At 36.9% G+C, this 15,713-nt stretch overlaps 1 protein-coding gene across 1 annotated transcript in view; it reads right to left on the bottom strand.

Annotated features, from left to right (window-relative positions):
• The window catches only part of ATAD2 (ATPase family AAA domain containing 2), a gene marked incomplete at its 5' end in the record, with an annotated part of 26,910 nt that extends 12,201 nt beyond the window's left edge, over positions 1–14,709 (bottom strand). The window contains 17 exon segments of the mRNA XM_072410671.1: positions 611–797; positions 1,377–1,512; positions 2,144–2,455; positions 2,532–2,622; positions 3,383–3,542; positions 4,176–4,264; positions 5,198–5,372; positions 6,461–6,576; positions 6,910–7,018; positions 7,738–7,857; positions 8,398–8,521; positions 10,167–10,310; positions 10,630–10,720; positions 12,016–12,118; positions 12,530–12,701; positions 13,975–14,027; positions 14,612–14,709. Of these exon segments, the coding sequence (XP_072266772.1) occupies positions 611–797; positions 1,377–1,512; positions 2,144–2,455; positions 2,532–2,622; positions 3,383–3,542; positions 4,176–4,264; positions 5,198–5,372; positions 6,461–6,576; positions 6,910–7,018; positions 7,738–7,857; positions 8,398–8,521; positions 10,167–10,310; positions 10,630–10,720; positions 12,016–12,118; positions 12,530–12,701; positions 13,975–14,027; positions 14,612–14,709 (2,280 nt within the window).
• Between the last annotated feature and the right edge of the window lie 1,004 nt (positions 14,710–15,713).

The raw sequence follows: 15,713 nt of genomic DNA, 5'->3' as shown, positions 1-15,713 counted from the left end.
CAATAACTGTGTACTGTAGTCTTCTTCATGGGTAAATAAGGCATCCCCCTGAAAATAAGCCCTAGAGCATATTTTGGCCTTCAAAAAAAAATAAGACAGTGTCTTATCATCGGGGAAACAGGGTATTTTATACTACAAAAAAGGAGAGATGACACTTCCATTGCCAAGTATCCGATACATATATAGGGAAAACAAATACTCATGGCCAAATCCTCAATAACGGCGATAGAAGACTACAGAGGACAATTGTAATAGAAAGCGTTTAGAGACCTCCCTCTCCAATATGCTGTAGAATTAAAGTGGATGCATGCCATGACATGGACCTTGCAATGTTCTATGGAGTTGTTTCTACAAAAAGAGAACTCGATATAGAGATCATTCCAGGGTTTTTTTTTCCTATTCATTCAGACAGAACAGTATTCCCTTTTCTTTTTGAGTTTCCAAATGCACTACAATACGCCAAGAATGAAAAAGACCCAGTATGGCAACCCTCATCATGAATTTCACCTCATCATGCAACATATTTTTTATACTCTTCAGATTAGATGCTAAAACAGAATGGACTTAAAATCAAATTAACACCAAAACAGAATAATAAAAGCGTATTTACCTGTGCACAGGTTTCCTCTGGAGAAGTTACACTAACACCAAAAAGTACAGCTAAATCCAATGTGTACACAGTGAACTTTTCCAGAGTGTGTATGAGTGCTGGAGCCAAGTGTGTGCCCTGACCCAAGCCTGGCTTTCCACAGATGAGGAACCTTGGCCTGTACGAAGTTGGCTGATGATAGGCATTCCTGAAAGATGAGACAGTCCATTACTTAACTCTTATAAACTATACAATTTTCTTAATTGCCCTACATCAAATCAGGATTATTTCAAAGCCAAAACATATGAGTAAATGCACTCCAAACAAACAATAAATTCCATCAGCAGATAAAAAAAAAAAAAAAAAAAAAAAAAGCAGTGGAAAAAATATTTTAGTCCTAAAACATAGATGGAATATTTATGGTATGGAAATACAAAAGAACAAACCATATTTAACATGCAATTAAAGTCAAGAATTTGACCCTCAAACAGGAAGCGTGTGGAGTTGCACCACTGCAATGAGACACTACCACCTGACCTCTTAACTGGCTCCTCTTAAGCATTACTTATCAATACTTTTTCTTTCGGTATTCCCTAAAAATATATGACATTAAAAAAAAAAAAAAAAAAAAAAAAAAAAAAAAAAAAAAAAATAGCAGCTTTAAAGCTAGCTACAACAGTGAATGGGATTTTAGGGAACAGCATTTAGGGAACTGTATTTAGGGAATACAGAAATGTATTGTAAATGTCTAACGAGTGACGACATAAGAATTTAGACTAGTACTTACACACTGAGGTGGAAAAATGGTCGATTTTCTTTTGGTTTGCCATTTGGCAATTTATTGATGATCCCATTTTCAAACACAGAAGGACCTTCATCATCACTATAAATCAGGTCTTCATCCAATATACCACTGGTAGGTGCTTAAACAAAAGAAAAAGTTAAAAAATTACAAATAATCTGCACGCAGAGTACCTCTCTTCTCAATCTTTGAAGATCCACTAGAACTAGTTTACAAAATGAACATACTCCAAACAATCAAATATAAGGGCCTCCTAGATAGTTGGCTGTTTCGAGTCAGACCCGAAACAAAAAGACTAAATAAGGATCAAAATTGGCAATCTCAATATATGTTGATAAGAAATTGAAGCAACTTCACGATGGTAATGACTTCAGACATCCCTCCAGAGATAATAGCTAAAAACTGCTTTAGGCATTTCCTATTACAGTGTAAAAACGGTTTCTCAAATATGTCCTGTGATGACTACATGCACGATAGTAGCATCTAAAATAAGGCTGAAAGTGGCACCGCCTTGTAAAAAAAAAAAAAAAAATTACCAAGGTAGGGGGTGGATTAGTGGTCTACGGGGATGTCAGTATATAAAAGATATTCAATGAGAGAAAAATGCAGAACTGCAATAAATCAAGTATTGATTTAGTTTTTTTAGCTGCTTTTTGTAGGACTTGTGCCCTGTTCACCCATGTTTAAAAAATAATATATAGCAAAAAAACAACATTCAGGAGAAGAAGGTATTACAATAATGCTTTACACACCAGGCTCTTTATGTTTAAGTCCCTCTTCCATATGTGGGAATACTTTCTTTAATGCCTCCAAGGTTTTGTGCAGGGTGCCCTGAAGCAGTGGCTGGATAATGCTGGAAAGCGCTTGTCCAGGGGAGACGACGGCTCTCTGTGATGCAGGCACAATTTTCTGCATGGCAAACATGAAGTCTCTAGCAGTGATTTTAATAGAAGAAACATCAAGCTGCAGCTTATCTGTTGTTGTGTAAATCTGTGGATAACGCTTGCGTAAAGCACACAAAGCGGCCTCAGAGCACAAAGATTTTATGTCAGCCCCGCAATAACCTGCAAAAATAAAACAGGATTATAACCCCAAGAAGTTCATTTGATTCTCACCATCATAACACAAAGCCATTCTTACCAACACACTTTTCAGCCAGTTCCTGCAGAAAGGTTTCTATTGGCCGTGGATTCCATTCTTTTGTGTGAATTTTCAGAATCTCAAGCCGTGCCTAAAAAGTAGGTAAATATCAGTTATACAAAGACTGAAAGATATCCAACTTAAGGCTACATCTGCTAGGTTTTTATAGGCTTTTTTAAAATGGACTGCTTTTCTGGAATTTTGCTATGTTCTAAGACCATGTCAGAGGATGAGAAAAAAATAAATAAATAAAAATAAAAACCCAAAAGGTGTAGTTAACCTGTGAGCGGATAGTTGACATTCAAAGTCATAAAGCAAGACCATTCTTACAGAACTAGAATTTTGCTAGAGTATATAGGTCACATTATTGCTATTTTTGAACTGCTCATAGTTCATCCAGAATGGGTTGTTTTAATCCCCACAGCAGAAAGGAGGCAAAGGAGTGTCTGAATGTCCTCATAACACATTAACCATTCAAGTTGGCAGATTTCTAAAATAAACCTTTGTAGACACTACTAGGCAGAACACAGTAGTGTGTGTACTCCTAGCATGAATGTTTTACAAAATTTGCTTATTGGCAAAAATGAACACAGTTAAATTTAGGTGACTTTTTTTAGCCAAATGTTCAGAGAAAAAAAAAAAAAAAAAAAAAAGTAGATAGATAATGTGTCTTAGCTATTTGTGCAATACATTTAATATCCTAGCATTAAACGAATATTCACATTTTCACAATCTGCAAAGGTGCACTAAATGATACATGATGTTAAAGAAGTGCTATTCTATTCTATAGAATCTCATCACTGACAAATTTAATTAGGTAGGATCTAGGATTTTAGGAATTGCATACTTACATCTTTGTCAGGCAAGCTAAAGAGGAATTCTCGGTCAAAGCGCCCAGGCCGTCTCAGAGCAGGATCAATGGAATCAAGTCTGTTGGTGGCTCCAATTACAACGATCTCTCCTCGACTGTCCAAACCATCCATTAGAGCCAGCAACGTGGAAACAATGGAACTAAAAAGATTTCAAGGGAAAGCGGTTCATGGCCAACTGGTCTTTTAAAAGTACTTACATGACACATTTGTTAGAAAAAATTTCTTAGGGACTCCCCATTCAGAATTTTATGCATCAAAACTTTAAAAATAATCTTATTATTCCAAATAAAAATATCAGAAGATGATTTTTTTTTTTTTTTTTTACAAGAAAAAGAGTTGCTTAGGTTATCTTACAAGGATTCCAAGTTATAAATCACTTTGGCAATAAAAACATATTTTTAAAAACTTAGTATTTTAATTAGTAGGCTTCCTGTTTACCTTTGCTTAAAATGACAGCTGCCAGGCTGTATTGCAGGTCCAGTGGATTTGAACATTTACTGTCAAGTAGGAAGATTAGGGGTACTGAACCCCTTGTATCTTATCGGTGACTCAAAGTACAAAAGCCAGATCAGCAAAGACTGACTATTCTTTAGGTATACGTTTCCTTTGTTAATGGAAATGTAATTTGGGCGGTAATGATACATTCAAGAACATGAAACAAAGTTGATCTGATTTTGGAGGACACGAATACCTTTCTAAGTTCTATGTACCAAGGTGTTTAAGAAAACTGTAGGTGATTAGCATGACATTTGAACAGCACATATTAGAGTACCTATGAATTTGGTCTTGTCTGCTTGATCTGACTGGTGCCAAGCCATCAATCTCATCAAAAAAGATGATTGAGGGACGCATCTGATAAGCCTTTAAAAAAAAAAAAGTTAGAAAATGTTAAAAAGGTGTAAATTTAAGTATTTATTTAATTATACATCTCCCATATGCAAAGTGCCTAAACACACCATCAGCTATTAGGATGAGGTACTTCAGTTCCAGGTACATTCGCCAAAGCCAAACCTTTTTGTTTTGAATAGGGAAGGAAAGCTAGAACCCCCTTGAAGATTTACTGATCTACAGAGCTTTGTTAGAGATTCCCTCTTTCTATACTATCAAGGAAACTTTTTTTTTTTACCAGAGAGTTTTTTTCACATTTGGTCCTGGTGCAACAACATACCAGATAGGAAGTAAACTTTAATTAGTAAATTAGGAAGTAAACTTTAATTAGTAAATTCTGAAAGTTGTTTTAATACTTCCCCGTCCAATCAAAAACTTGCAAAGCAATAAGATGTGTAGAGGTGAAAAATTATGGATCCCAAATTAATGGCTTCCTACATTTTTGAAGGTGCAATTTCAGTCCAGTAATGAGTGCTTCACAATACTAGCATACCAGTAAACTAGTGAAGACTAGGAAAGCATGCCCATACCAGGAGTCCCATCAAATGATATACTTGTGCTCTGCCAGAATGGTGGCAGAGCACAAGTATATCATTGCTCATGCCTTGCCAGAATGGTGGTCCTGAAGGATGCACCTTGAAATTCAGTTCCATAATAAAGAGACATGACATGGCTGCTTTGAAGATTAGCCTTACTGGGCATTATGATGCATAACAAAAGCTTGTCAACAGTAGACAAAAAACAAACTGATCAATTTTGCATCTATGAATGTGTTGACTAATACTTGAACTGCAGTATTCTTTGTTCACAATATAACTAAACAGATGCCTAATAACATCAAAGCAATGGCAATAAGAGTTACAGACTTACTTAAGGACACTGCAAGATCACCAAAAGAAAAATTACCTGGTCAAACAGTAGCCGGAGCTGGCGTTCAGATTCTCCAACCCATTTGCTTAAACAGTCAGCGCCCTTCCTCATGAAGAAAGCTACTCTTCGATCACCGATACTACACTCGTTAGCAAGTGCCCTGGCAACCAATGTTTTTCCAGTACCAGGAGGACCATAGAACAGACAACCCCTAGGGAAAGAAAAAAAAAAAATACATTAAACACAGAAAGTGTGACGCAAATGCTCAATTCATTGTAAAGCTACTGAAACTGCCAAGCCACTTCCTTTGGAACAAATCAGTATCCTGTGCAAGAACATATTGTTTTGCATACATAAATCCACAGTATATTACAATCCAAGTTCTGCCATCCTTTACAAAACCTACTCAAATGGTCAGTTTTATAGGCTGGCAGCTCTTGATTACTTTGTCATCTAACTTTCCCTGTCCCTGGATATTCTGCAACTTTCAGGTAGTAAAGTATTTTGCCTCAGAAAAGTCCCTATTTGCAATGCTTGCTTTATACTGCAGGTGCAAGTTTTGTCATCAACATTCAGAGGTTTTCCCTCAGCCACTTAAGTGATCAGTATTTTCATATATGGAATAGTAAACCTGATCATCATGACGGCAATGACTATAACAATGCAGATTGCCAGTATGGAGTTTATCGGCTTCCATTCGGTTTCTGTCTGTCTTTTTTTACTCTGAGTGCTTTGCAGTTTCTGTAGACAGAGACAAGTGTTCTATATTAATCTGTTATCCTGCTTTAAGTTGTTTTCCATTTAATATGCTGGTGTTTGTGTTTACCGGACTAATGGAGTAGCTCAAAGTGCAGAACAATTTTCTTTGGATCAGATCTGTTTTTCATAACTTCTGATAACTTCTAGGTCTATGACTTGAGATCAAGCATGGCACTCCATTTCTTTACGAAAGACATAATCAACCTTAGTTTCTCTATTCTTTGTGTTTTGCCAGACTTTGCGCAAGTCACAATAACACAACATTTTGAGGCTCTTCCAACCTCTTCCTTCAGATTTATTTGCAACTTTTCAAAGGGCTGCCTGAATTCTACATGGCAGCAGGATGCCATGATTCTGACCTACAGTTTTTACACCCATTTCTTGCACTATAATATGATAGATAAAATGTAGCAGGTAAAGGTGAGTCTCATCTGTGACACCTTAAAAATCTGCACATATTCAGTTTACAAATAAAAAAAAAAAAAAAAAAAAAAAAACCCACACACAACAAGAAAGAGCCTTAACTATATAATAACTTACCGTGGAGGCTGAATCTTAAATTTTTCAAAAACTTCAGGATAAAGCAAAGGGAACACCACCATTTCTTTTAGTGATGCTATGTGTTTAGAGAGACCTCCAACACTAGTAAACCGTACCTGTGGGGGGAGAAATATTTAGCATAAGCTATTTAGCTGCAAATTAGCAACACAATTCTTTGTACATTTTATTCCACTAGAGGAATGGCACAACGACCATTTACTTAGTAGTAGAATAAAAAGCCAAAACACACAACTTCATGTACTTCCCCATGTCCCAATGTACAAATATGCAGATTTCCCTCATGTAATTGCCCTACTCTTTGAGCACCTCAAATGCAGGTTTTTAGCTTTATTAATTAAACTACAATTTTCTGCATATATATGCACCGACTGTTGTATACTTTGAGATGCTGGTTTTGTGAGAATTTAGAAATTATAAGTCTCACTCACAGAGGTGTCAATCTGCATCGGGTCAACATCTGCTAGACTAGCACCGATTTTCATACGATCTTTCTGAAGTCCTTTCAGGTCATCTCTTTGCAGGTTCATAGGTAAACACCTTTATTGAAACAGAATAAAAAAATATATTGTCAGGTTATACAAAACTACTGTTTTTCCACAACAAAGTTTGTAAAACATGAGACAGGTGAATCACAGTTCTGCAAGAACAAAACACAAGCATATAGGCAACATAAAAAAATATAAAAAAACACACTCGCAAAAAGATGCACCAATGGTTAGATGCCAATGGGCTTAATCTACCATCTTAGATGTTTACCTTTGAGATTCCCAGGCAGTCAAAATCAAGTCCCCCCTCCCCTCCCAAGCCTTAAGTGGTCTATTTGGACAAAATTGTATCTGTGGAGTTTCATTACCAGAAACTAAAAGGGACTAACTTACATTAAAAAAAGGACAGAGTTACAGCAAATATCCAGCTCATGATTTAAAAACATGAGCTGACAGGGAGATCAATTTTCATTTTTTTTTTTTTTTAACAGATTGTACTACATTGCTAAATTCATTGCCCCTTTATAAGAAGAGAGATGGTTTGTTTGTAAAATAGATCTCTTGATCAAAGGATTGGGCGCCACACCATTTACCCCCTTCCCCCACTGGTTACTGTTAATCAGAAGTTCCCAGAAGAACAAGCACAACCCACAAGGGTTGTAAAACAGACTTTAGTCATGAACAAGTTAACTTCATTAAGATGACCAATAAAATAAATTTTTAAGCAAGGGTAATTGAAGTCTTTTGCATTTTTGTCATAAAAACACCTACCTGCTAATAGCCTTGTTACGGCTTCGAGCCAGGCGCCTCTCAAAATGTTCCTCATCATCAGAAGAAGAGGAGGAGGAAGAGGAGGATGTGGAGTCATTGCTATGTATTGCATGTCTCCTTCTAAAATAAAAAAAGCCAGCATTATGTACACTTTATTGGGAAATAGGTAAAGAGGTTACAACTACAACCCTATTGTGTTATATTTTTAAATAAAATAGTAAAATATCCATCAGATTTTCATTGATGTGGACTTTTAGGAAGATTCACTATTAGTGCTCATTCTCTGGGCATTTGGCAGCTGTAACACATAAAATAAGGGGACAACAGGTGATTTGGTAAATGGACAACTGTATCCCATTAATTCTCTACAGGAAGCGGTTAACAAGATGCTGTTTGAAAAATGCAAAGCAAAAAAAAAAGGTGGTAACTACACCACTATCACCTGCGTGAACTAGCCCTTATTTGTGGGACATCTTCAACCAGGATTACAGTATTTACTGACAAGTATCGAAGGTTGCAATTTCTCCCTATGAGGAGTGAAAAACCTGAACGAGGCGAGGTTTTAATAGGTCATGAATAACTCATCTGACTAATTTTATGTTTAGGTTCATGTAGAAAGTTGGAGAAAAGTCAATGCAAAACTAAATTGTGAATTCACACCTGCTAATGCGCCTCTTGCAATATGGACTTCTGGGCCCAGCAGAACCAAACCGGTAACGTCGCTTTCTGACGGGGGAAGTTGCACTTGTATAAAACATATTCCTTTTCTTATAGTGCCTGGGCTCTGGAAAAGGAAAAAAAAAAAAAACACAAGAAATATTTTATATAGGAACAAGAAATTTTATGTTTCAATAGCTGGAATGCATAAAGCTAATAGGTGTTGCCAGGTGGAGCCCTGAATATACCATTTCCCTGAAAATAAGACCGTGTCTTATAATTAATTTTCGCTCCAAAAAAAAACTAGGACTTATTTTTAGGGAATGTCTTATTTTTTCATGACCAACGATCAACATTTATTCAAATATAGTCATGTCATCACATTCTGGATCATCATAACTCTCGAAACCCTAAAATCCATCATGAATTTCTAGTGATATTCATGAACAAAAATTAACATTTATTCAAATACAGTCATATCTTCTGGAACAACATCATTCCAAACACCAAATTCCATCTTGAATCTTTCATTTAGAACTATTGGCCCCAATTTCTCATGTCTTGCAAACAGCACTTTCCATAAATGAGCGTGTGCATACATCCTCAAAAATATGGAAAAAGCTAGGGCTTACTTTCAGGGAAACAGGGTAAACACTTATCAGTAATTTTTGCCTTAAGGCCTTTGTAGGGAGCTGTGTAAGAGAACAGACCATCCCAGCATCAACCGCATAGGTCTGCGCCTTTTGCCAAACACCATGCATTGCACCAGAACATCCTTCTTGATTCAGATTCTTTTCAAAGTAGTCTGTGTATCCTCAGAGTTCTTTAGCATCATCAAATGTGCCCTCTTCTAATATTTTCATCATAGTGTCAAACATTTCTGACCCTATTAATAGATGGAGTTTGTGAATTATGTCTTTACCCTATCATGCCGCACTAAACGTGTATGGCCAAGCCATCGACGCTCAACAGAAATTAAACTCATACAAGGACATTGCACAATAAACACGATCTTGAAAGCTCCCTTCTTCACCACAATTGGCTGTGGCAAAAAGTTTATTTCCTTAATTTACTTAGGAGTATAATAAACTCAAATTGCTTTAGTACAAACTGCAATAGTAACTTTTCATATTAATGTGCTAGTGGTAATCCCGAGTGTGACTCGGGGGGGATTTTCCATGCAAAAAGTGGTTATCCCAAGTCACACACACAAAAAACCACCTTGTTGCGTTGGTGTCCTGCTGGTCCCCGCAGGTCCTCGGGACACGTCTTCTTCCTCCGATCCCCAGCCGGAGACTGCAGAGACCATCTCTGGGGTTTCCCGGTGACGTCGGTGCATGCGGGAGGAGCGGCGGGAAACCCAAATAATTTTGGATTGAAATCAATACAAAATAGCTGTTTTGAGTCCAATATAAAGAAATCTTTGTATAATATATATTTATATATTATACATGCTACTGTAAAGTTATATTACGTTTGACAATTTATTTTATTTTTTCTTTAACAGATTTTTGTGTTTTTGAATTTAAAGTTTATTATTAAATTTATTAAATATTGGACATATTTTGGTGAGTTATGCCTAAGAATCAGGCCTACAATGTAAAATAAATTTCTATGCAAAAAAACGTAATGCTTTTTTTGGTGGAAATATGGACAGAATGTGAAAGCTGGTGGGGGGGCTAATAAGACCGTAACCTTGTCTACAAGCTTAATTTTTTTTTTTTTTTTTTTTTAAAGCTCTCAGCCAGTATAATACTAAAGTTAATCTTCACCTTGTAGGGGCACCTGGTAGGGAACAACAGCCTTTCGCTGCCTTAGTTCATAGCGTTTTTGGTTAAATTCCTCCCCATCATCGTCGTCCTCGTCATCTTCCTCCTCTTCTTCCTCCTCATGGTCTTCTGCTTCCTCAGAGGAATCTAATTGATGAAAGGAAAATATGCATTCAGTATTTACACACACAAAGCATTTTAGGGGTTTTTTTTTTTTTTAAATGAGAAATATGCACTTCATGAAGTGAAAGCACAGAGAACACCACCACATTTACCTCCAGCTATTGGTAATGTGGATTGCTAAAATCTCCACCTTTTCTGTTTCTACACCTAAATCTTTGCAGCCAGCATTACCGTAAACAAGGAAAACTCCTAGTTACTAGTTCCGCACCCACTTTTTTTCTCTATTACCCCAACACTACTGTCCTTAAGAAAAAAAAATGTTATAAAAAGCTGGCAAACCTACCGCCACTTTCCTCCTGATTGTCTGTGGTTTCCTCATCAAGCTGGGGAACAGGACGTTTTCTCTTCACGCGTGAATACATATCAATATTTTCCTATAAAGCAAAAAACTCAAACTGTAGTTTGCATACTATAGTTGAACTTTGATTCATATCAAATTACAAAGGTAACACATGAACACAACTTAAGAAGATGTTGAATTTTTAGCACCTAGAAAGTGTTCAGTCGCAATTTTTTTAACCCAGAGATTAAAATACTTTAATACATAAAAAAAAAAAAAAAAGTAATTTAAGTAGGCTTGTTTACCCTCCCTGGCGGTATTCCCGAGGGGGGATCGGGGTTAATTTTCAGTATCAAAAGTTGTAACCCCAGCCACACTTGGGGTGGAATTGAAAATGGAAGTGGAAAGCTTACCTGGTCCCCACGGCGTCCCCCAGCAATGCCTGGCATCTGCATCACCTGGCACTGCCCACCCTGCATCTGCATCGCCAGCGTGTGAACATTGGGTACGGCGATGCAGAGGGGGCATGGGAGGTGCGAGTGTGCGGCTGAACCAGGCGGTATTTTTAAATGTACCGCTTTTACATTTTAAAGATACTTATATATTCAGACCGCCAGGGAGCCCAAAGTGAATCTTTATTAAGCTTAAACATAAAAATACAAAACTTAAAATTTAGCTGAGCCAAATAAAGGCAAGCACTTTGTGTACTCTGGCCAGTCAGGTGACCAATCACAGGCATGGGACAATATGGCATCAAAAACACAAAAGTGCGCATATCAGCAGCTGTGCTGGCTGTAAAGGCTATAAACACAACTGATGTATTGTTGTGTTAGAATCAAAAAAGTGTTTATACGAAATGTTTTATATAATTATTAGTGGACACAGCATGTCCAGTGGTGTATGGAGATTAGCAGGGTTTTCGATACTCTGATGTATTTGCGTGAAGGTGGAGACCACAAAAATTTTTTTTTTAGGTTAGAGAAAGTAATTTAGAGCTGCACGTTATTTATAGGAAAGGGCAAGGCTTCTCCTGTATAGGTTAACATGCAGGCACCTATAAATGCCTATAATTTAATGTCTGGTTAGTTTACCATGTTTAGGATAATATAGGATTCCCTTAAAATTTCCTAGTCTACGATGATACAAAACAATATGTTACACAGCAAACTTCCTTTGACAAACTTTTTCTTAAGCACGCATAAGTTACAAAAAGGTAACAAACATTGTAATTTTTGAACCTGTGCATTTTAGGTTACATTTTACATTTAAATTACATTTTAGGTTAGTTTAAGTTAGTGCATTTTAAAAAGACCCTGTTATGCAGAGATCAATTTTTATAAGCTACATAGTGAATAAGCATGTTAAAGTTACAAGAAATTAAGTTTTTACCTCTTCTGTGTCGTTAAAGACACCCAGATCTTCAAGCTCCCGCATACGCTGACGCCGCATCTTTTTCATGTCATCCATTTTTTGTAAAACAGCTTCAGCCGTACTGAAGGAAAATGACAAGACCATGTACATTTACAAATTTTACCTCAGACCATAGAAGTAATTTTTTTTTTTCCTTCTTAGAATTTATAAAGTAGTAGTCCAAATATAAATAACATACATTTTACCCCCTTGTCAAAAGATACAATAGGAGTGTTTATACATGGAAAGTGCTCCACAATCACATTTCATTGACAAGAGTCATGAGGCTTAGTACAATTTATGCAAAGCTCAAAGAAACATTCAAAGAAAATGTGCTCTGTAGTGGAGGTAGGAGGACAGGTGGGCATTGCATAGAATTGCTTTAAAATATTTTTTCTTTTAAATTATACTGTGCAGTTTTGTTTTTCTTTTATCTTGTGCAGGCTGCGAACAAACAAATCTTAAGATTATGCAAGTATACACTGCTACATACTTTGTGATCAACTTGTCAAACAACACAGACTGATTTGTGGTGCTGTAGCGACTTCTCCTGATCCGACCACTCCTACGAACTTCCACAAGACCATCTTCTGTGTGGGCATCGACTTTCTCTGCACCATCTCTGGTCCTCTTCAGGGGTTTGTTTCCACTAGATGATGCCACTTCTGAAGTTTTAAGAAGAAAAACTTTTTAGCACTGTGAGGGCCTTTTCATAATCAAAGGCTCTAATTGCTTATAGGCCAAGATGATAATATGTCAGCTATTACCATCACAAATTATACAAGTTTAACCATTAATAGTTCAGATAAGATTTTCACAGAAAAAAATGAAAGCATTTTAAATTCAGCAATACACATTAGGTTGAACTAATATACATAATTTAAGCAAGATACTATTTGGAAAAAATCATATAAATGAATGTCATTTAGATATAAGAGATACACATGAATGGGACTCTGTAATGACATTTAGCAGCCACTTTACTAGATCTGTTCAAATACTTAACATAAATATCTAATCAGCCAATCACATGGCAGCAACTCATCGCATTTAGATATTGTTAGGATGACCTGCTAAAGTTCAAACTGAACATCAAAATATGGAAAGACAATGCAATTAACTTTGAACATGGCATAATTGTTGGGTGCCGGATTGGCTGGTCTTCATAAAACAGAAGCTGCTGATCTGCTGGAATTTTCATGGATAACCATCTCCAGAGTTTACAGGGGATAGTCAGAAAGATAATACTCATTGAGAGGCAGTTCAAATGCCTTGCCGATAAAAAGTCAAAGGAAAATCAGACTGGTTCGAGTTGATAAAAAGCCACAGTAACTAAAACATTCCCTCATTACAACAGAAGTATGCAGAAGAGAATCTCCGAATGCACAACATGTCCAACCTCGCAGCCGGAACCGAACCAGGTGCTAATCCTACTAGCTAAGAACACGCACATATGACAATGCACAGAGGTTCACCAAAACTGGACAAAGGGAGATTGGAAAAACATTCCCTGATCTGACAATTCTCGATTAATAATGCGACATTCAGATGTTAAGGCTAGAATTTGGAAACAATAACATGCAAGTGTGGATCCATCCTGCCTTGCATCATTGGGTTAGGCTCATGGTACTGGGTCATTTGTACCAATAGAGAATCATTTAAATGCTGCAGTCTACTTTAGTATGGTTACTGGCCGAACCCACAGTGTAATTATCTTCCGATGGCTACTTCTAATAGAATAATGGACCATGTTGCAAGTTCAAGCACTGTACTCCAATGGCCTCCACAATCACCAAATCTCAGTCCCATAGAGCACCTTTGGGATGTGGTGGTGGTAGTGGGTAACAGGGGATTCACATCAGGATTCACAAGCAGCCAACTAATCTGCATCAACTGCACAGCAAATGTCAAACATTGAATATTAATATTTAACTTTACCTTCTTTAGAATCACCATTTTTAGACCCATCTGGCTGCAACCTAGCCAGCCTCCTAAAGAGAATAAGAGAAACAAAGATAAGGAGCGGTAGGCAAGTCATGCAATATTAAGGTATACTATAATGGTTTATTACTATTTTTTAACTTATAAAGTCAAAGTATTGGATTAATATTAACTGAATACAATTGATTAAATGCAACCCAGTAAAAAGATAGATACATACCACTGATACCTAATAATATGACATATTTGCTTTCCTAGGAGTGAGCCAAATCTTTTCGCTAAAAACCGGCCATTTCAGATCTTCACCATGGTCCCAACCTGTCCTATTCAAGTGAAAGGGAGAGGTTGGGTCCCTGTTTTTACGTAAGCTGCAGCCACGGCAGGTCACAGGGCAGTTTGTAAAGTTGACCTGATGCTTTTGGCTGCATGGTTTGGCCTAAAGATCTGCACCACAGCCACATGTAAATCTTATTGACAGAAGTACAGCATGCCTCTCCCTGCCACCCAACAGCTGCCATTGCTGTGTGCCTAGTAACTGCTAGCCAAGCAATTTTGCAATAGGAGTCTGAAAGGGCCCTAAAAGGTAAATATAGGAAAGAAGAAAAAAAAAGTGCACAAGCCATGCTTAAAATACCTGGAAAATCTTTTCTCTTCTGTGTTATTCATGGCATGGGCTTCATTAGTCTTCTCCAAGCTGGAATCTGAATAGTTATGGCCATTTTCAGGATTTCTCTGGTTTAATGAAAGCAAAACATGTTTTTCATTGTTAGGTGAATTGGCAAATGTACCCTAAATGGTAAAACAAGTCAATTATTAGAATAATGTGAGAGACTATCCCTTAGCTGCACAATAGTATTCATGATTTTGGTATTGAGGGATTTGCATGCCAAGGGTCAAGACAACCTAAACAGATTACTTTCTAAAATAACTCAAATATGCCTTGGTGGTCTGTTTATTTGCCCCTGAAACATATAGTTGTCAATTCTTTACATTGGAAGCAAAGGAGATCTGTTTTTTAAAAGGTGCAAGCCTCTGAACAATAAATAGGTAAAGTGACAAGATATGTGTAAACACACGTAAGTATGTACAATATTACCATATCTGCAATATGAATAAGAAACCCAAAAGGTGTTTAGGCACAATCAGAAGACTTGACAGTCAGCTGTTCTCAGACATTCCAAAAACTTTTTTAAATAGACAATTTAAAATATTCAAAAAAGTTATAGGCTACTTTACTTTATTTACTTGAATGTAAATTGAGGCACCCACTTTTACAAAAAAAAAAAAAAAAAAATTAAACCAAATGCACAAAATGCAACCATCACTGCCAACATTAAAAACTGTAATCGAAAGAAACGTCAATAAACTGAACATGAATAAAAGTTTTGAAATTAATAAAATAAACATGAATTAAACAGATAACGGTTAGAAGGGCAGTGAAAGTGACAGCCGGTCACTGATAGGCCAATGATGTAGTTTTTTTATGAGGTATACAAGGGAGGAAGAAAAAGAAAGGGCCGGGGGGGGGTTCACCTTATTTTTGAAAACCAGTTGCTTTTATAGGCTTTGGACCTTCTTGGTTAGGAGATGGGGACAGAGAGCCTGTGTGACCCCATACTAACCAAAAAAGTTCCTCTGAAATTCAGTTTGCTGTAGCACTCGCCCCTATAGGGAAGGACAATTTTTACCCAGGCTCCTAGTAGTAGCAAAAACTCAAAAGGCTCGTGCATCTACAT

The sequence above is a fragment of the Pyxicephalus adspersus genome, chromosome 5, assembly GCF_032062135.1.
Source record: "Pyxicephalus adspersus chromosome 5, UCB_Pads_2.0, whole genome shotgun sequence".
NCBI lineage: Eukaryota > Metazoa > Chordata > Amphibia > Anura > Pyxicephalidae > Pyxicephalus > Pyxicephalus adspersus.
This window is presented reverse-complemented; position numbering and strand designations above follow the sequence as displayed.